The sequence below is a fragment of the Hypanus sabinus genome, chromosome 6, assembly GCF_030144855.1.
Source record: "Hypanus sabinus isolate sHypSab1 chromosome 6, sHypSab1.hap1, whole genome shotgun sequence".
NCBI lineage: Eukaryota > Metazoa > Chordata > Chondrichthyes > Myliobatiformes > Dasyatidae > Hypanus > Hypanus sabinus.
The window spans coordinates 172,438,267-172,460,254 of record NC_082711.1 but is presented as its reverse complement, the minus strand read 5'-3'; the positions used below and the strand labels follow the sequence as shown (position 1 = coordinate 172,460,254).

The 21,988-nt window shown below is 44.3% G+C and overlaps 1 protein-coding gene and 1 pseudogene across 3 annotated transcripts in view; both read left to right on the top strand.

Moving 5' to 3' along the window:
• Positions 1-7,880, top strand: part of nle1 (notchless homolog 1 (Drosophila)) — a 46,141-nt gene extending 38,261 nt beyond the window's left edge. For all 3 annotated transcript variants that reach the window (XM_059973580.1, XM_059973578.1, XM_059973579.1), the window contains exons 11-13: positions 1,135-1,294; positions 2,094-2,164; positions 5,075-7,880. In XM_059973580.1, coding sequence (XP_059829563.1) covers positions 1,135-1,294; positions 2,094-2,164; positions 5,075-5,087 — 244 coding nt within the window. In that variant the 3' untranslated portion in view covers positions 5,088-7,880. The remainder of the gene's footprint in view (positions 1-1,134; positions 1,295-2,093; positions 2,165-5,074) is intronic.
• Positions 6,103-11,115, top strand: LOC132395213 (uncharacterized; annotated as a pseudogene).
• The last annotated feature ends 10,873 nt before the right edge of the window (positions 11,116-21,988 follow it).

Below are 21,988 nucleotides of genomic sequence, written 5' to 3'. Positions count from 1 at the left end.
ACCCTTCGTCAGGACCCTTCTGACTTGGTTTACTCAATCTGTAACTGTGCCTCAGGTTCCCAGTGGATAAAGCTCTGAAATTACTCCCATCTCTCTGATCACCAATCCTTGTCATGCTTTGGAGGCTTGTATGCCTCAATGACCTGAAGGGCTCTGCTAGCTGGAGTCAGGGCTTTATGGTTTGGCTCTTGGTGGGGCCACTCATGCCGAACAGGTCAAAGGGTAGAAGCCAGACTAAGAGTGGTCTACCGGATCTCCAGATTCGGAGGTTCAGCTCAGGATGAGCAACACTAACTGGTAAAGCAAAATTGTTACGGAAACAGCCATAAAGAGTCCTCCTACATCTGAGTGTGACGGTATTCCTGAGTCTCCACCTGGGACTTGCATGACTGACAGTAGTGAAAAGTGAGAGCAAGCTGCTGACATGATGAACAAGGTCTGAACACTGCCATGACCTGCAAGGCCAGTGATGTTGTGGGAGTGGAACTGGACTCTCTGACGGTGGTGTCAGAAAAGAGGATGCTGTCTAAGTTGCATGCCATCTTGGGCAATGTCTCCCATCCACTCCATAATGTACTGGTTAGGCACAGGAGTACATTCAGCCAGAGACTCATTCCACCGAGATGTAACACTGAGTGTCATAGGAAGTCATTCCAGCCTATGGCCATCAAAATTTACACCTCCTCCCTCGGAGTGTCAAGACACCCTGAGGCAATAGGCTGGTCCTGGACTTATTTCCACTTGGCATAATTTACTTATTATCATTTAATTATTTATGGTTTTATATTGCTATATTTCTACACTATTCTTGGTGCGACTGTAACGAAACCCAGTTTCCCTCGGGATCAATAAAATATGTCTGTCTGTCTGCAGACACTAGCAGCATAATGGGCAGTAAGATAGTCAGCAATCCCAAAACCTTTCTACATGATGCAGTCTCAGATTTTGTTTGGTAACCTACCTTTGATTTCCTCAGCATATTTCTAGTTTGGAAGATGCCACAGAAATGCGATTTGTTGTTTACCCTGGCATTGCTTTATTGCTGACGCTAGTTGTTTGCTCTACAGAGGCAAGACATTTTTGTGTCCGTTAAAAAAGGACGCACAAGTGATTGAGCTCACTGCTTGTTTCCAGATATTTGGCATCTCTCCGAGGTCATGTGTCGGCTGTGTATCAGATTGCGTGGTCAGCTGACAGTCGGTTGCTGGCAAGCGGCAGCAGTGACAGCACATTGAAAGTGTGGGATGTGAAGGCACAGAAGCTGTCCGTGGACTTGCCTGGTCATGCAGATGAGGTAAGGTGGCCTGCCAGCAGGAGATGCAATTACCCATTAAACCAGAATAACCTGGAGAGCAGTGAATCTGGAATTCTCTGCCCAGGGAAGCAGTAGAAGCTGCCTCATGAAACATATTTAAGACAGTTAGATTTTTGTATAGCAGGGGAATTAAGAGTTATGGAGAAAAGTGGGGGGGGGGGGGGGGTTGAGTTTCAAGCCAGATTAGCCATATTATTGAATGGTGCAGCAGGGTTGACGTCTCTGGTGACTGACTCCTGCTCCTGTTTCATAAATTCTGATACCTGGATATAAATTAAAAGAAACCTGGAAGCTCTTAGTGTTGAAGTAAGTGTCTAAGAACTTTGTGTTAAAACATATGAATGAGCTCAGAGCTGTTGATACTGATCTGCCATTTGTAATTGTTGTTTAAGTATAATGTTTTTGGACAATAATAGATCAATTAGCCCTTTATGTCAGTCGGATTTATTAAATCATCTAACCCAATCATCTAATTGGGTGATCCACAATACAGGTTATCACAGCTTTTGGAAACTTCTACATTTGACTAAGCTTCCATGATATATCTGTGCCCCCTCCACCTTCCTTCTGTAGTTATTCTCATTAGTTTCATGAGCTTTCCTTGCTATTCAAAAAAAACTCTATGAAGGTGTAGTTACTATTTCAAACAAAAGTTGTGTATTTTCCAGTTTATGGACAAAATCAACTTAGCGACATCTGTAAAAACTGAACCATTTCAGTACCTGGTGTTGTTCTGTCAGTACTCAAGAGAACAATAATGCTTGATTTAAACTTTCAGGTTTTCGCTGTTGATTGGAGTCCTGATGGACAAAGGGTGGCAAGTGGTGGAAAAGACAAAGTGTTGAGAATGTAAGTAAGGACCGAGAACTGAGTGGTCCATTGAACAGTTTGCATGAATTAGGACTGGGTTATCAATTAAACTTACTGGACCTATCAAACCTTTTCATAAAAATAATGTCATTTTGCTAATCCAGTTTTAGATGTCTTCAGACGTCTGTGCCTGTGCCTCTGTAATGTCATGAAATAAGTGGTTGAAAGTTGAAATAAGCGTCAGTAGAGCACAGAAATGCCAGGGATACTGCACCAGATAGCATCACTGGAAAGAAGCAGAGTTAGTATTTCACACCACCTGAAAAAAGTCATTGACCCAAAACAGAATACTTGCTTTGCATAATTGTAACGTATATAGTACCAATTCCTTCTTGTAGGTTTCAAGTTGAATTTGTAATGAGGAATTGGTGCCTTGCTTTCAAAGCAAACAAAAACTTTTTACGAGCACAAGATTCCGCAGATGCTGGAACTCTTGAGCACAACACGCAAAGTGCTGGAAGAACTGAGCAGGTCAGGCAGCATCTACGCAGAGGATGAAACAGGAGATGTTTTGGGCAGAGACCCTTCATCAGGATGGGAAAGGAAGGGACAGAAGCTTGAATAAGAATGGGGGTTAGCATGGAAGGAGTATGTGCTGGCAAGTGATGGGTGAGACCGGGTGAGGGAGAAGGTAGGTGGGTGACGAAGTGAGAAGTTTAGATGGATAGGTGGAAGATATAAAGAGCCGAAGAAGAAGGAATGTGATAGGAAAGGACAGTGAACTACGTAAGAAAGGGAACCTGGGTCTGTGTACTTTCCTTTGCAACTGGATCCTTGACTTCCCTGTCAGGAGACCACAGTCAGTGCAAATCAGAAATAACATCTCCTTGCTGACAACACTGGCACACCTTCAGGAAGCGTGCTTAGCCCACTGCTTTACTCTTTCTACACCCACGATTGTATGACTCAGTAGAGCTCAAACATCTATAAATTTGCCGATGACACCACTCTTGTTGGCAGAGTATCAGATGGTGATGAGGAGGCATTAGGAGCAAGGTAGATCAGCTGGTGGAGTGGTGTCACAACAACCTCGCGCTCATCCTCAGTAAGAGAAAGGAATTGAAGGGAAGGATACTTCTACATATGAAGTATCCAAAAATCGAGTGAACATACACCAGTCCTCATTAAGGGATCAGCAATGGAAAGGGTGAGCAGTTTCAGGTTCCTGGGTGTTGACATTTCTGAAGATCTAATGTGACCCAACATATTGATGTAATTACAAAGAAGGCACGACAGCAGCTATATTTTATTAGAAGCTTGAGGAGACTTGGGATATCACCAAAAACTCTTGCAAATTTCTAGGATGTACTGTAGAGAGCATTGCACAGTATAGGATCAGAAAAAGATGCTGAAAGTTGCATCATGGCCTCAGCCTCCTCATCATCGAAGATATCCTTAAAAGTCGATGCCTCAAAAAGGTGGAATCCATCATTGAGGCCCCACACCACCCAGGATGTGCCCTCTTCTCATTGCTACCATCAGGGAGTAGGTACAGGAGCCTGAAGACAACACTCAGTGTTTTAGGAACAGCTTCTTCCTCACTGCCATCAGATTTCTGAGTGGACAATGAACTCGTGTACTTTTTTTTCTTTCTTTGCTCTGTTTGCACTACTTATTTAATTTATTTTTATATATTTATATTGTGTTATAATTTATCATTTTAATTATGTATCGCAGTGTACTGCTGCCACAGGACAGAAAAAGGTTGAACAAGTTAGGTCTGTATTCTTTGGAATGTAGAAGGTTGAGGGGGGACTTGATAGAGGTATTTAAAATTATGAGGGGGATAGATAGAGCTGATGTGGATAGGCTTTTTCCATTGAGAGTAGGGGAGATACAAACAAGAGGACATGAGTTGAGAGTTAGGGGGCAAAAGTTTAAGGGTAACACAAGAGGGAACTTCTTTCCTCAGAGAGCGGTAGATGTGTGGAACGAGCTTCCAGTAGAAGTGGTAGAGGCAGGTTCAATTTTGTCTTTTAAAAAAAATTGGATAGGTATATGGACAGGAAAGGAGTGGAGGGTTATGGGCTGAGTGCAGGTCAGTGGGACTAGGTGAGAGTAAGCGTTCGGCACGGATTAGAAGGGCCGAGATGGCCTGTTTCCGTGCTGTAATTGTTACATGGTTATATAGGACAATGTAGTTCACACCATATATTAGTGATAGTAAACCTGATTCTGATTCCGAAGCTGAAGAGGGGCACCAGAGGGAGGTAATGTTTAGATGAGCAGGAAAGTGGAGAGAGGGTACCGGAATGGAAGAAGAGAGAAGGGAGGGGGCAGAAATTACTGGAAGTAGGAGAAATCGATGTTCATGCCAATGTTGGAGGCTACACAGATTGATCCTCCAGCCTGAGTTTGGCCTCATGATGGCAGTAGGCAAGGGTAGATTTTTAAAAAAAGCGGAGTTGAGTGAAAGTTAAACCTAAATAGATGAAAGAAACCCTTCCATAAATTAGTGCTAAACTGACAATGTTTGGAGCCCAGGTGAAATGGCCTTGTTGGGAACTAGGGTGGATATACCTCCGTGTTAAAAATAGAATTGAAACTATTGCAGTCCATGGGTAAATGGTGGTATCAACAGAGGAGCAGTGTTTAGGGGTAGCCAAACCGGGAAAATATTGCAATGTGTTGAATTGCAGCACAAATTAGTGTAAAATATTCCTAACCATTAATAGCCAAAATGTTGGGTTATTCTTTTGGTGGATTCAAAAAAAAATATGGACACAAGTTGCAATGGGTATATCTGGCTTTAAGATATAACTGACACTTTATAGTTCAATATAAAGAGGGATCCAGGTTTAAGGGAATATTTAATTTGCTTGTCAGTGCATAATGTAATGCCCAGAAGAATACCTGGACTCAAGTTGCACTGTGTATCCTACTTTACAGCTGGAGATGGTGATGGTGTAGAACAGATCCACCGTTTTGAAGCAATCATGGACTTCTGCCTGGATGTCACCTTCACCAGACTGACTTTCAGTGAAGGAAATGGGTTCCTGAACTCACAGTGACAAAATAAACCAAAGTCCATTTTTAACCATGTGCGATTCCAGGAGTTTTGCCAGCATATTTGTGGGGATAGAGGAGATAAGACCCATCATTCCCTAATTTCATCTATCATCTGTCCCATCGCCCACTTCCAAGAAAGCCTCGAGTCAGTGGCCAAACATTTGGAAACATGGACCTTTTTGCAATGTTACTGCTTGGGAGCTTCATTACTGAGAAAGTAGAAACGCACTCGGCCAATTAGCGAATGGTCTCAAAACAGTTCCTTTGTAACCTGAGGCTGACCTCAGCACACAGATTTAGCTGTGCTGAGCCAGGACAAATTTCTCTGCTTGCATCTCTCTCTCCAACCTCTCTGCTACTCCATTGTGTCAGTCAACCACAAATTTGTCTGGACAAAACAGTCAGGAAGAAGATTGTATGTATGCCTTTTAAGTTCAGTTTAAGTTCAAATTCAGATTTTCCAACAGATAGAGAGCAATTAAATTTCACCGTTGAAGGCTGGAAGAGGTAGCTGTTGTTACCTCAATATTGCTGGTGGTCACCAAATAATATCTAGGCAAGGAGGAGGAGTTGTTTTTGATTGGTCTCATTGAGGACATGCAGTTGAAACAGCCTTGGCTTCAGTGACCTGGCTTTGAGTGCTGGCTGTGTGGAGATAATATGGATTTCCTCCGGTGCTTGGGTTTCTTTCGGCATCCCAAAGTTGTGTTGGTTGATACCAGCTCCTATAAGTTGACTTAAGTGTAAATGGGAGGCAGGGGAATCGGTGGAGTCAGGAGTTAGTAGATGACACGGGAGACAAAATGGTATCATTGTAGATGGATGTTTGATGCTGGTGTGGATGCAGGGGGCTGAAGGACCTGTATCGCTCATTGATTCAGAGTTAACGTGCTGCCAGTGTTAGAGCAATGCGAGTGGAGGCTAATCAACAGATTCTCAGCTGGGCTGAAGCAATTCTGCAGGAAGGACATTTTCCGAAAGAAGAGCAAGTGCGAAAATAAAGGTTATTTCCCCTTATTCTTGAGAACGTCAGTGCTCTACAGTCTGTTCAGAGGAATAGCACAACATTTCAATAAACACAGTAGCATAGTTGGCACAATGCTACTACACTTTGAAGCATCAGAATTCCGTAAGGTTCTCCCCGTGACCACGTGAGTTTCGTCTGGGTGCTCTGGCTGCCTTCCATTGTCCAAAGCTGTGCTGATTAATTGGTGATTGTAAATTGATCTGTGATTAGGATGGTGCTAAGTAGGTGGGTTGCTGGGTGTCATGGCTTGCTGGACTTGTTCCACGCCGTATCTCAAAATAAGTTAAATCTCTGAATTTAAAAATTGTTGTTTTAAAATGCTGTTGATAAAGCATTCTATAGGATGACTATGGATTATGGAGTTAAAGGAAGCAGAAGGTTGAGAAGTTATAGTTAGGAGATATATCTCAATTTTGACTTTAATTAAATGACACAGTGATCTCACCTTTGATGGAACCATATCCCCAAGTGTTTGTCAGGAGAGGTGTCAGACAAAATATAACAGAGACAAAGAAGGAGCTTATAGTTCAAGTGACCAGAATATCGATCGAGGAGGCAGGTTCTAAGGAACATCTTACAGGAGAAAGGTGAAGAGATTTGGGAAGAAATTCCTAATTTTACTGACATTAATTTTGTTCTCACCCACAGTGGGAAAGCTTTTACTCACTGTACTGGAAATACTTTATTGTGGATTATTTTTTGAAGTTGAAATGATTGTCCTGGGGTCCAGGGCAGGAATTGGACGGGTTCCTTGAACAGTTAGAATGACTTACATAGTATATAATCCACAGAGAGGCATGTTGGAATCCTACATGCATCTATTAATATCACGGCAGAAAAACCTTTTCACTATAGTCCTGCAATAAATTCATTATTCATGATCAGTGCATTAAAATATAGTTACTGCACTTATAGAGTCTTGGTCTATATTGGGATTTGTGCAGGACTCTCTGGCACCCATGATGAATCTTACCCATTCTGGTTTATTCCTTCTCTCTCATACTTCATTCCTTCTCCAAGTGGTCGAGGTTATAACCACTCACTACCAATTGTCAATTCTTCCATAAGGACAAATTAGCCTGATATCTTTCTGTATCCAGAGATACCGGCCACGTGACAGATGCACTGCCACCTGACTGGTCGGAGGACACACCACATGCCAATCAACATTTGGTCCCTCCCAACTAATCAATGCACACCTAAATTATTGGTCACCTTAATTGGATTATCTCACCCAGCCCCATGCAATAAAAGGTGAGACTTGCCCTTGCAAACACGAGGAAATCTGCAGATGCTGGAAATTCAAACAACAACACACACAAAATGCTGGTAGAACACAGCAGACTAGGCAGCATCTATAGGGAGAAGTGATGTCGACTTTCCCTATAGATGCAGACTTGCCCTTGGCTAGCTCTCTCTTACAGACCAACACAGTGGAGGTAACTGCATTGATTTATGCTTGGAAAGGTCTATCATTTGTCCTGGTAAGGGAGCCACAGCTATCCAAGGTCAAGGGGGATAGCTGTTGTAGTGCTTTTCCCTTGTTCTTTGTTTGTGTAACCGTACCCTGTCCCCACGCCGCTTCCTGTGTATTGTAGTTGCTTGTGTTGACCCGACTTCCCCTTGTAAATAAATTCCTTATTATTAAAACTGTGTGTGTCCAGGCCTCTACTGTTGAGACTCAAAGAACCAGTTATTTTCCATCACAACATTTGGTGCTGCGAGCAGGGTCTCATAGGTTTTGGCTGGACACAAGCACAGGGGATAATGTTCTGGAATAAGGGGAAGAAAGCCAGTGCAGGCACCCAGGATAAGACCCCCGGGTGGGCTGATGAAAGGGAGGGATTTGAGAGTCTGGCCAGCATGCTGGCAGACCACGGAAAACCAGTGACTGGTCTGAGCAGTTAGGGCCCCGTGGAGAGAAGCTGGGCCATCATGTGGTCTCCCTCCTGAAGGAATCAGGGTTCCCCAAAGCCAAGGGGAGTCCAAGGGGTGCCTTCTGGTTGTTTGCGTCCTTGCTGAGACTCCAGGTTAGAATTACTGATCACCTGCAGCACTTGTGTGGTCAGAAGGACAGGGAAATTGAAGACCTCAGTCAGCGTTGTTGCACGCTGAAGGAAGCAGCACAGGCTGCCCAGGCCCGAGCCAATGACCTTGAAGTTAGGGGAACCGAACTTGCCTGTCACCTCATAAAACTTCAGCCGGCCAGGGCAGCCCATCGGTCTGGCTGGCAGCCGGACCCATTAAAGATTCGAGCCTTAGTCCAGTGTGGCGACAAGCTGGACGCATGGCTGAGGGATGGGGACATCTGGCTGGATAGTGACAACGAGGGGGTGCCCGAGGAACCAAGGTCTCACAACCACCCTTCCCCCTTCTCACCCGAGCTCCAACATGCCCGACCCGTCACCACGCGGTCCCAGGTTCACCGCAGGGAGGAAGGGAACGAGGGGGAGACGGCCGGACCTTCCCCTAGTCACTCCGAGACCCGGGACTTCTCCCCCAAGGAGCTGACCCAGTTGGCGGATCGCTACCGCCAACGACCAGGCGAGCACCTGGCCGCCTGGCTGTGGGATGAGGGGGGGGCCCAACCTCAGCCTCTCCCATCAGGAGGCCAGCGCCCTGGGAAGCCTCTCCGACCAGCAGAGCATAAACAATGCGCTGCGGGCGCCAGAAGCAGAAATCCGCGACGGCACAACCCTGTGGGATCGGGTAGTGACCGCGGTACGAGCTCGCTATCCCACACTTCTGGAGTGGCATCTACACGGGTGCCTGCAATGGGGTACGGTCAGTGGGGGCACCCGGGTTATCAGGGAATGGGCACTGGTCAACGGCATCTATCAAGGTGCCTGCAACCGTAACTTCCTTGAAAACTCACGAGTGACCAAGAATCCTACCGGGATTCTTGGTCACTAGCGCACGCCCCGATCTGAAGTCGGTAATCCTGCCCCTCATGGCACCAGCCATCACCCTCCTGGAGGGATTAGAATATGTGCAGAGGGGGGCACCTACGCAGGTCCGGAAGACCAAGACAAGGGCCCGAGACACTATCCCTCTCAGATGTACACGGACCTGCTGCGTGCAGGGGTGGACAGTAACCAGATAGTTGGCATCCCCACCCCCAACCTATATGCCCTGTGGAAGGAGCATTGCAGGGGGAAGACTACTTACAAAAAGACCACCCTCCACGCCTCTCCTGCCTGAAACTGTCTCGAAGCAGAACTCGGACAGTTCGTCAGGCAGGAAATGTCCCACCTCCACCAGCAAAGTGCCTCACCCCCGGCGTGGCAGCCCTCTTCCCCCCTCCCATAGGATGAAGGCCAGGGCCCCCGGCGCATTTGCTCTCTCGCCCTTTCCCGCCCGAGGGACCTGAGGCCACATGTTCCCGTCACAGTACATCGGGGAAAGGGAAACACTCAGAGGTGGATGGCGCTTGTCGACACAGGCGCCCAGCACACGATTATCCCAGGCAATCCTGCCTTATGGAGGGGTACGGACATGCAGATAGAGGGATTGGGGAGGCCCCCTGTTACCAGCTAGGGAGGTCACCCTTCGCCTAAGCCATAGGCAACCATTCCCCCAGATGTGTACAAGTCCTTATTGCCTCCTCCCCGGAATGTATCCTCGGGATCAATGTTTTAAAGGGACAATCACTTGAAACAAACAGGGGCAAGTTCACCTTCGGCATCGCGTGAGCCACTACTGTAGTCGGGCCGGCTAAGTGGGAGCCAATTGTTATTCCCCCCCCCCCCTCCAAGATCATCTGTAACAGTCAGTACAGAGTGCCGGGGGAGGGGGGGCGCCAAGAAATCGCAGACTCCATTCAAGCCCTGTTACGGGAGGGAATTATTAGAACCGCTGCCTCGCCTTTCAATAGCCCCATTTGGCTCGTCCGTGAGATCCTAGCGGATGACCGTTGATTATAGGCAATTGATCAAGGCTGCACCCCACCTCGCCGCCGCTGTACCTGACATTGTCACCCTTATTGAAGACATCGCAGGCCGTCCCCATAAACCCTGGGACGCTCTTGTCGATTTAGCGAATGCATTTTTCTCGATTCCCCTGCACTCAGACAGCCAAAACCAGTTTGCCTTTACTTGGGATAGCAGACAATACACATTTTGTCGCCTGCCCCAAGGCTACATTCACAGCCCCACACTCTGCAATGACCTTGTCTCCCGCGATTTACACAACATCCAATTCCCACTGGAGATTTCGATTGTCCATTATATAGACGATATCTTTCTCCAAGGCCCTTCGCATGCTAATCGAATCCCTCAGGGGACGGGGCTGGACCATTAATATGGGAAAAATACAGGGCCCCAGCCAGGGTGTCATTTTCCTCGGAGTACAATGGAACTCCGGGCACGGAAGCATGCCCGGTGCCGCCAAAAATAAAATTTTAAATTTTGCCGTCCCCTCGAATAAAACTGTCACACAGAGATTAGTGGGGTTCCTGGGCTATTGGCGGCAGCATATACCCCACTTGACCATGCTTCTCCAGCTGCTCTGTAGGATCTCCAGGAAAAGATCCACATTTCTCTGGGGCCCAGCGGAACAGGCCATGCCGCTTTCTTCCCGCCAGGCGGGTCTGGTCTCAGCGAGCGAGACGGTCGCCGAGTGGAGCCTCTGGCAGAAGACCCCAGGGCGTAGAGTCCCCCTCGGGTTCCGGACTAAGTCCCTACCTGAAGCGGCAGTGCGCTACCTGGCACTGCCTGCCTGCTTGCTACCTGGCGCTCCTCGCCACAGAACACCAAACAGGCACCGACCCTGTCGTCCTTCGCCCCCATCTCCCCACAATGCGATGGGTCAAGTCCCCCGATTCTACCCACAAAGAGGGCCGTGCCCAGAGGTCCTCCATTGTCAAGTGGACGTGGTACATTACGGAGCGGGCTGAGCCCGGTCCTGAAGGGGTCAGCCGCCTCCATGAACAAGTCATGGCTTTCCCCCAGTCCCAGGACCCTGCCCCGGACATGCCCGAGGTACAACCCTCCCCAGCATGTTGGGGTCAACCCTTCGATTCCCTCGACCCCGACAGCAAACTGCGCGCCTGGTTCACAGACGGCTCCAGCCGCTGGAAAGGGGGTAAACAATTTTGGAAAGCGGCAGCACTTCATCCCGCCACGGGTAGAATTTTAACCACCGAGGGGGAGGGGGGTTCCAGTCAACTTGCCGAGCTGGCGGCAGTAGCCCTCACCCTCCAAAACACTACCGGACCAGTCCACATCTATACTGACTCCTGAGCAGTAGCTAGCGGCATTGCAGTGTGGATGGCCCGGTGGCAAGACATGGGGTGGGAAATACACGGATGTCCCCTCTGGGGACAGCACCACTGGCGTTTCATTTGGGACCAGGCTACCCACAGAAAAATTTCTGTCCACCATGTGGATGCCCATACCCGGAAAGATAATGAAGAGGCAACGTTTAAGGCTGCCCAAATATCATCTGCCACCACTTCCACCCCTGGCACAGACCCCAGTGCACTAGCTGCGTGGGCACACCACAAAGGTGGCCACTTAGGGGCCGATGGCAGGCGGCGCTGGGCTGAACACTTCGGTGTTGCCTTGACACTCGATCAATGTAAGACCTCTGTAGATAACTGCCCCATCTGCGAGCAAGTCAGGCCACGGGGCTGGCCGATAGGGCCACCGGGCCACATTCGTCGCTGCACGGGAGCGGGTCAGGTATGGCAAATTGACTATATTGGACCGCTCCCGCGACAGAATAAGAAGCAGTATGTCCTCACGATGGTGGACACATACTCGGGTGTCCCGGTGGCGGTGCCCTTTGAGAGGGCTGACCAGAACAGCACCATCAGGAGATTACAGCACCTCTCCTCTCTCTATGGGGTCCCATGGGAGGTACAATCCGATCATGGCTCACACTTTGCTGGGAGCAAAGCCCAGACCTGGGCGGCTGAGGCGGGGATCTCGTGGCTGTTCCATATACCCCACCACCCCCAGGCATCGGGCTTAATTGAAAGAATGAACGGCCTGCTCAAGGAAAAAATCCGCACTCTGACACCCTCTGGCACGCTGCAGGGGTGGCTAAGTGTCCTTCAGCAGGCCGTCGACCAGTTAAACACACGGCCCACTTGCCAAGGGGGGATCCCCACTGACCCGCCACCTGACACAGTCCCCACCTCCCGACTGGGAATCCACCGAACCCCCCCCCGAGGCCGAGGACTCGGGCAGAGTATGGATCCGACAGCCGCAAAGCCTCCCCAGAAAGGGAGAAATTGTTGCAGGCGGTCCAGGGGACACCCGCTGGGTTGCCATTCCGGGCAAATCTGATTTGTCCTGTATACATACCCCGCATTTAACCAGACGGGAATGAGTTTCCTCCTACACCTACCCCCACCCCCGTCTCCCTCTACAGGACAATGGTGCGACTCCAGTCATCCCTCCTGGTCGCTGCGACGCTCGGCTCCGTGACAGCTGCCAACACCTTCCTGAGGGTCGCTTCCGAGTTTGCCAGCAACACCAACAGATCGGACTGCTGGATCTGCTTGCGGGCCCCAGCACACGCCGATGATGCGCTGCCACTCACGCCAATCCCGCTGGATGACATTGCGATGAACTGTTTACACAGACTGTTTGCTCCTGCTGGTTTTGGTATATCTGTTTGGGGGGGGGTGTCCCCCACCTCTCTCCTCCCCACTACACAACACCTCTTCCCTTGACCCCCGATGGGGTGGGTGCTTCAGGAACTGGTATTTCCCTCCCTACAATTTGACTTCCACCTGAGTCCCCACCCTCAGAGTTATTCCACAGCCACTGAGTAGACCTAACGAATGCTGGAGCAGACTCCGCAATGTGTACACTTCTAACTTTTCCGTTGATCACAGCAACTGTCAGCGAAACTGGTACCCGGGTGCCCCAGTGACCACTGCCGACGGTGCCGCTAAGCTGGGAACTCACTGGACCCTAAACGGGACCCACTGGATCTGCGGCCACGGCACCTACCCGTGGCTCACCACCAGCTGGTACGGCTGCTGCTTTCCAGCATATGTGGTGCCCTTCATCGGCCCCCTGAATGACCTTGGGGAGCACCCGGCGTACAGCGGCCACCGGGACAAGAGGGCCATTACAGAGTCAGTCAGAGAGGTTCTGGATGATAGACTTTCCCAGTTATGGCTGTCCCGGGAGGTGATCCAGATGACCAGTGTGCTCCAGAATCTGGCCAACGAGACGGCAGTGGCCCTGCAACACACGGAGGATGCCCTCACCCGAACGGCGGCAGGACTGACAGCTGTCAGGATGGTCCAGGACTACCTACTCGCTGCTGATGGTGGAATGTGTGCGGTGGTTGGTAAGGAATGCTGTACCTTTATCCCTGATGAGTCCAGCAACATCACTCACGTGGCTGCTCACATTCGGGACTCGGTGGCTAAGATTCAAAAATCAAGGGACCAACTCCTCCAGCACTACACCTCATGGGGCAATTGGTGGCCGTTTGGGTCCCTAGGGGGGTGGTGGGCAACTGTCATTCACTGGTCCATCGCACTCACAGCCATTTCTATACTATGTTGCGCATGCCAGCTGATTAAGAGTGTCTCTGCATTTACTTATCTGCTCAAAATTGGTCATTTCTGGTATATACGATTTTGTTTCACCCTCTTATGTGTGTTGGCTATGTGGTGCATCTTCCGAGGGGTGGAGTGTATCCAAAGATACCGGCCACGTGACAGACGCACTGCCACCTGGCTGGTCACACCAGCACACCACATGCCAATCAACATTTGGTCCCTCCCAACTAATCAATGCACACCTAAATTATTGGTCACCTTAAATAGAGTATCTCGCCCAGCCCCATGCTTTAAAAGGTGAGACTTGCGTTTGGCTAGCTTTTTGTTACACACCACCACATTGAAGGTAAGTGCATTGATTTATGTTTGGGAAGGTCTATCGTTTGTCCTGTTAAGGGAGCTGCGGCTATCCAAGGTCAAGGGGGATAACTGTTGCAGTGCTTTTCCCTTGTTCTTTGTTTGTGTAACCGTACCCTGTCCCCACACCGCTTCCTGTGTATTGTAGTTGCTTGTGTTGACCCGACTTCCCCTTGTAAATAAATTCCTTCTTATTAAAACTGTGTGTCCAGGCCTCTACTGTTGAGACTCAAAGAAGCAGTTATTTTCCATCACGACACCTTCTCCATCCGACATTTGATTGACTGTGAAAGAAAGTGCATTTTACAGCAGTTTTCATTCTTTCTGCAAATGCCCTGAAGTGTTTTACACCTTTTGAAGTATTTTATGGCTGTTGGAGGAATTTGTGTGTTTAACCCGCATGGTGAATCTCGCTTTCACGTGAGGCCCCATCACCCTTATAACTTCAGCTCAGATCAAGACAGGACACAAAGGAAATCTCTTGTACACCACTCTGGCTGAACACCCAAGTTGGGCGCACTTTCATTGACAGTTATGATTATTCTATCGATTTATCTTGTCCCCATGAAAATGAATCTCCCGGGGTATTATATGATGATGTATATGTACTTTGATAATAAACTTACTTTGAACTTTTGAGTTTCTTGACAGTTTACTGCAGCGTTTAATTAGTTCAGCACAACATTTTGGGCCAAAGGGACGGTTCCTGTGCTGCATTGTTCCATCAGGAGGTGGGGTTGCATTTGTCGTGGTTTCTCGTGCCCCACAAACGACCAGGAGACGCAGAAGATTCTTCAAGAAGTATTAAACTTTAATTTGCAAATCAAGGCTGAGACAGTCATTGAGCAAAAAGCCGATTGACCACCGATCCTTGTACATAGCATTTTTTATAGCAATCTCCTGGTTTAGTTGTATTAGCATATCCAATCAGTCTACAGTTGTGAATCACAAGTCCACTATTGTTTCTACCCATTGACTTAATCATGTTCTAATCTGCATCTCTTAGCTACCTCTCATTAACACACCATTATCTTCTGCATTCTTAAGATTTCATACTCCTACTAAATTGGATACATGCATAGCAAATAGCAAACTCAAAGCTGACTACATAATCTACATCTTTTAGCTATCCTCTCATTAACACACCATTATCTTGTCCATTATCATCTGCTTTATTTGGGTTGGCGATAGAACCATCAGCTGAATTAATTAGAATGGACCCAGACATTAAGGGTTTCAGAGTTAACCAGGAAGAATACAAGATTAACTTGTTTGCTGATGTGCTTTATTTAACAAACCCATTGAACACGTTGCGTAAATTATCCTCTAGATTAGAAGAATATGGAAAAATATCAGGTTACAAAATGGGATAAAAGTGAAACTTTACCTCTTACTAAAGGAGATTATAGTCAATGTCAATTAATAACTCAATTTAGATGGCCGACAAACGGAATAAAATATTTAGGTATAAGAGTTGATAATGGTGTAAAGAACTTAGATAAATTAAATTACTTACCATTATCGGAAAAAAATTCAAGAAGATCTTGATAAATGGATGATATTACCAATAACATTAGTTGGTAGGGTAAATACTGTAAAGATTAATATATTCCCTCGACTACAATACTTATTCCAATCACTACCAATATAACTACCCCAGAAGTTTTTTCAAGAGTTAAATAAACATGTGAGGAAGTTTCTTTGGAAAGGTAAGATGTCAAGAATATCGTTGGAAAAATTGACATGGAAATTTGATCTTAGGAGGGTTACAACTTCCAAATTATAAGAATTATTATAAAGCAAATCAACTTAGATTTATCGCATCTTTTTTTTGAGAAAGGTAGACCGGCATGGATTAGAATAGAACTAGATAAAATAGGAGAAAATACACCAGAAGATTTTGTATATAAATGGGAATCTAAATGGATACGGGAAAAGAAAGAATCTCCTATATTAAAACATTTGATTGACTTATGGAATAAGATAAATGTTGATGAGACAAAGAAATCTTTATTAGCAAAGAGACCTTTAATTCAAAATAGACTTATTCCTTTTACAATGGATAATCAACTTTTATATAATTGGTTTCAAAAAGGGATTAGATATATAGATTGTTTTGAAGGAGGTACTTAATGTCATTTGATCAATTAAAGAATAAATATAAAGTATTGAACAACACTCTTTTGTTACTTCCAATTAAGGGCTTATTTAAGAGAAAAATTAGGTCAAACAATGTTACTGCTGAAATCTAATGAAATAGAAACATTAATTCAAAAAGGAAAAACTAAAAAATTTATTTCTTGTATGAACAGCTTGATTCAAAAACAGGCAATTAAACAAGGAATCCATAAGTCAAGACAAAAATGGGAAAGTGACTTGAATATTAAAATTGAAGAATCAAGTTGGTCAAGACTATGTCTTGATGGTATGACAAATACAATAAATGACCGGTTAAGATTAGTGCAATATAAGATTTTTACATCGATTATATATTACACCACAAAAAATAAATAAAATCCAAATTTATCTGATCAGTGTTTCCGATGTAACCAAGAAATCGGTACTTTTTTACATTCTACTTGGTCTTGTTCTAAAATTCAACCTTTTTACAAATTATTGGAACACAACTTCCACATAATCCAATATTATTTTTATTAGGCATATTGAAGGGATAAAATCGAAACCCAAATTGAATAAGTATCAGAAAGAATTCATAAAAATTGCAACTGTCCAATTGCAAATAGCCAAAAAGGCTATTGCAGTTACTTGCAAATCGGATTCATATTTAACTATAGATCATTGGAAAAATGAAATTTCCAGCTGTATTCCACTTGAAAAAATTACTTATAATTTGAGATAAATATGAAACATTTTTGAAAATTTGGCACCCTGATTTACAAAAGACAGGATTAAATATATAGGTGCTCCAAAGATAAAATAATTGGTTATTTGGGGAAAGAAATAAATATATATACTAAAGTTATTACGAACTCCGTGGAGCATTTGGGGATCTTCCGATATCTAGGCACTTGCTTTTTTTCTCTATAGTGATGTTGGGGGGGGGGGGTGAGGGTATTTATTTTTTTCTTTCTGTAATCATTTGAAAACTCAATAAAAAAAGTTATTAAAAACACCATTATCTTCTACATTCTTAAGATTTCATTCTACTAAATTGGATACATGCATAGCAAATAGCAAACTCAAAGCTGACTACATAGTTTTGGTTACACAGCAAACAATGCAACTTTTATACTCCAATATCTCCCCCCTTTGAGACCCATAGGAAAAGTAGGAAGTACAGTATTTTAAAAATGCCTAATCGAGAAGTCCCTAAAATAGAACCCAGTGCATAACCTGGTACCGATTTAATCTCCAAACTCACCCAATGAGGGCTAAAGGATCCATCCCAGTCTTTCAACCAACGTAACAAATATCTAATATTAACTGCCCAATAATAAAATCTGAAATTAGGTAATGCTAACCCACCTTCCTTCTTTGCCTTCTGTAAGTATATTTTACCTGGCCTGGGATTTTTATTCTGCCATATATATGAGGAAATTTTTGAATCAACATTAGTAAAAAAAGATTTTGGAATAAAAATGGGTACCGCTTGAAAAATATATAAAAATTTAGGTCGGATTAATGCTATTAAGATGGTTATTTTACCTATCAGAAATAAAGATAATGGTGACCACTTAGTAAACAAGCATTTAATCTGATCAATTAAGGGTACAAAATTAACCCTGAATAAGTCTTTATGGCTTTTTGTGATTTTAATCCCTAAGTAAATAAAAGACTCATTAACTAATTTAAAAGGTAAATTTCCATAAATTGGACCTGTCTATTCAAAGGAAACAATTCACTCTTATTAATCAGAATCAGACTTTAATTGCCAAGTACCTGTACACATACAAGGAATTTACTTCCGGCAGATGTCTCTCTGCTCATAATAATAATGATAAATATAAATGAAAATATAGATTATACATACAAGTAGTGCAATCCAAGTAATAGTTGGCCAACAGTTAACCGGCAGTTAACTGTTCAGCAAAGTGACCGCAGTAGGGAAAAAACTTCTCCAGTGCCTATTAGTCTTAGTTAAGATTTAAGTTATACCCAGAAAAATCACTAAATTGAGCCAACAATGATAAAACTGCTGGAATAGATTTCTCAGGATTAGAAATAAATAATAATCATCTGCATGCAAAGATAACTTATGAATATCTGTCCCATGATTAATACCCGAAATATCCTGTGATTCTCTGATCGCAATTGCCAAAGGTTCTAAAGCAATATCAAATAATAATGGGCTAAGAGGACAGCCTTGTCTAGTGCCCTGAAATAAACGAAAAAAGGGAGATCTTTGATTATTAGTAAACACCGAGGCTACTGGAGTGTGATAAATCAGTTTAATCCAGGAAATAAATGTCGGACTAAAATTAAACCTCTCCAACACATTAAATAAGTAAGGCCATTCAACTCTTATCAAATGCTTTCTCCGCATCTAATGAAATAACACATTCTGAAGTGCTATGTGAAGGAGTATAAACAATATTCAATAATCTAACATTTTCCAAATTTTGTGTCTTCAGATATTTTGGAGAGTTTGTTTGAATTAAACCCTTTTCAAAAAGGGCTTATATCAAAACTTTATAATATAATTCAGAGCCCCTTTATAAGACAAAAAATGATTGGGAAAGAGAGCTTAATCTTATTATTCCTATTGAGAATTGGGATAGAATTCTTCAATTAGTTACTACATCATCTATATGTGCCAAACATTCATTAATACAGTTTAAGGTCGTACATAGGGCCCATATGTCCAAGGATAAATTAGCTCATTTTTATTCTTATATAAATCCTATTTGTGATAGATGTCAATCCGAAGTAGTGTCTTTAACTCATATGTTCTGGTCGTGTCCGATTTTGAAAAAATATTGGAAAGATATTTTTGATATTATCTCTGCGGTATTGAACATTGATTTACAACCCCATCCTATTACTGCAATTTTTTGTTTACCAATGATGGACTCACTTCATTTATCTTCTTCCGCCTGTCGAATGATTGCGTTTCTTACTCTAATGGATAGAAGCTCTATTTTGCTGAATTGGAAGGAAATTAATCCTTCTCTGTATTTCATTGGTTTTCTCAAACTATGTTATGTTTAAATTTAGAAAAAATTAGAAGTGGTGTATTTGATACTTCTATTAAATTTGAAAAGATATGGAGACCATTTATTCAATATTTTCATATGATGTAATATGACCCTGTTTCAAGCCTATTTTCCAGCTTTAATTTTATATATGTTGAGAGGATCGGAGTTGATGACACTGATGATTATGTATTCTTGTGAAATATTATAAACGGCCCCTTTTTTCTTTTTCCAGTTTTTCTTTCTCTTTTTCTTTTTTGCTTTTTTCTTTATTAGCTATTAGATTATTAGTTTAGTTTTTTTGCATAATAATTTTTTTCTTCTGTTTTTTTATGTTATATATTATGATATACCTAGATTCACCTTGTTCATCTATATACTGTATCATTCATGATTTGGGAATACTCATTTATACTGTAATCATTGCTTATGTATTCTTTCATGTGCAATGATAATGTGTATGTTTGTAATCCCATTACCTATATATCAATTGTATTTTGTTGATATTATTAGCAATAAAAAGATTGAAAAAAAAGGAGACCCATAGGGTCTCACACAGAAAGAAGACTAAGAGTCCGCGCACAAAAGCCCCAATAAACTCAAGCACTTATTCCCAAATCTCACGTTAAACTATAATTTTCTGCACCAAGACCTCAAAGTATTCTCTCCCTGTTACCCTGGGCCGCTGAGCCAAAAACCTGTCTTTTTGTACCTGAGACGGGGGAAAAAAACTCAGAAACCCTTACAATCTACTCCCACACTGTTGTTTTGCTCTTGTTCATCCTGCAGGTGTTGTAGGCTGTAACAATACATTTTCGGTGCTTCTTTCTCCACTAAGCTTGCTTCAGTAATTGCCACGAGCATCGGAAATTGTTTGGTTGCAGCACGCACACTACAAGAGACTTGAGACAAGGAAGAAAACAGCACAGCACAAGCGCACAGCTCAACAATACAATACTGACAGTTATTGCCATTTTAGTCAGCCATGCTCCCCATCCTCCGAGTCTACTTTCTAACCAGTCAGATAACTGATGTCCGAACCCTGCATTCTGAGCGCATACCTCGCACTGTGACAAAACAAAGTTCACTGAAGCCTGTAAATAAGGTGACCAAAAACCATCCTCCTTTATTTTCTTTATCACTTCCCCCCTTGCACAATGGTCAATCCCATGCGCTTCTGAAATCAGAATCGTCAGTAGAGGGGTGGGCGCCACCAACAAACCATCTTCCATGCTCCACAAGCCTTCCGGGTTCTGCTTGGCCCCCCTTCGTCTCCATATTGTCTGTTCTGCCAAAGTTGCCTTACCTTGTATTTCAATTAGGTCCTCTACCTCAGGTTCTGGAGTTCGGCTTACCTGGGGGGGCAATGACAGCTGATGTACATCCAGATGCTTTCATGGCTGCCTCGTCCGCAGCTTGATTTCCCTTTGTTATTACATATATCATTTCCCTTTTTATGTGCCTGGCATTTCACTATAGCCAATGCTTTACGTTTCATTATGACTTTTATTAAGTCTAGAATTCGCTGACAATGTTGTATGGGATCTCCACTACTTTTTTAAAACCTCTCTGTTTCCACACTGCCCCGGACAAGTGGCATACTCCATGAGCATATGCCAAATCAGTATAGATGTCTACTTTCTCACCTTCCATCATTTCACACGCAGCTGTCAGGGCTTTGATTTCCGCTAGTTGGGCGGAACACGGTTGGGGACAGGACTCCATCCTAATAATCTTATAGCTCGACTGATCCTGCTGCACTACTGAGAACCCTGCATGATTTCCATCATAATCCCTATAACAAGAGCCATCTACGAACAGAAACTTTTTATCTGCATCCTCTAGTGGTTCTGACCATAAATCTGCTCTCAATTTGGCAAATGCCATCATCTTCCCTACATAATCATTGGGTTCTCATTCATAGCCCAAAGGGACAAAATTGGCTATATTACTGGTAGTGCATCTCTGTATAGTTATGTCAGGAAATGTCAATAGCATCTGATAACGCTGCTATCCTGGCTGGCGTCAGCACAAATTTCCCTCTTTCCAGCAATTCTGCTACTTTGTGGTGTATGTACAGAGTCACGGGATAGCCCAGGGTTACAGATGATGCCTTTTCATATGCATTTTACAGCGCCGCCAATCCCCGATAACAGGGTGGATACCCCTGAGCCACCTCATCTAGTCTCGTACTGTAGTATGCTATCGGCTGCTTTGCTTTTCCTGTGCCTGTCTCTTGTGTTAGAACTGCTGTGACATAACCCTCCTGTCGGTTGGATACATACAAATGAAAAACCACCTCGTAGACAGGCAAAGCTAATGTTGGTGCTGACTGCAATTCCTGCTTAATAGTATTGAAAGCTTTTTCCGCCTCTCCATTCCACTGTAAGCCGTTCTTCAAATTTGTATGTCCTGCTTCTTTCATTATCTTTCTCAAAGGTGCCACAATCTCAGCATATTCTCCTATCCAATCTGAGCTGTACCCTGCCATTCCCAAAAACGTCATCATCTGCCCTGCAGTCTGGGGTTTTGCGGCCTTAGTTATTGCCTCAATCTGATCTGGTGCTGTCGCTTTCACTCCCTTGGATATTACCCTGCCTAAGTATTCCACTTGCTGTGTGCAAAATTGCAGTTTCTTTAAGTCCTCTGTGCGCCAGCTTCTCCAACAGAGTTAAGAGTGTCCTGCTCACACTGTTCCTTACTGTGGGAGCAAATCAACAGGTCATCCACAT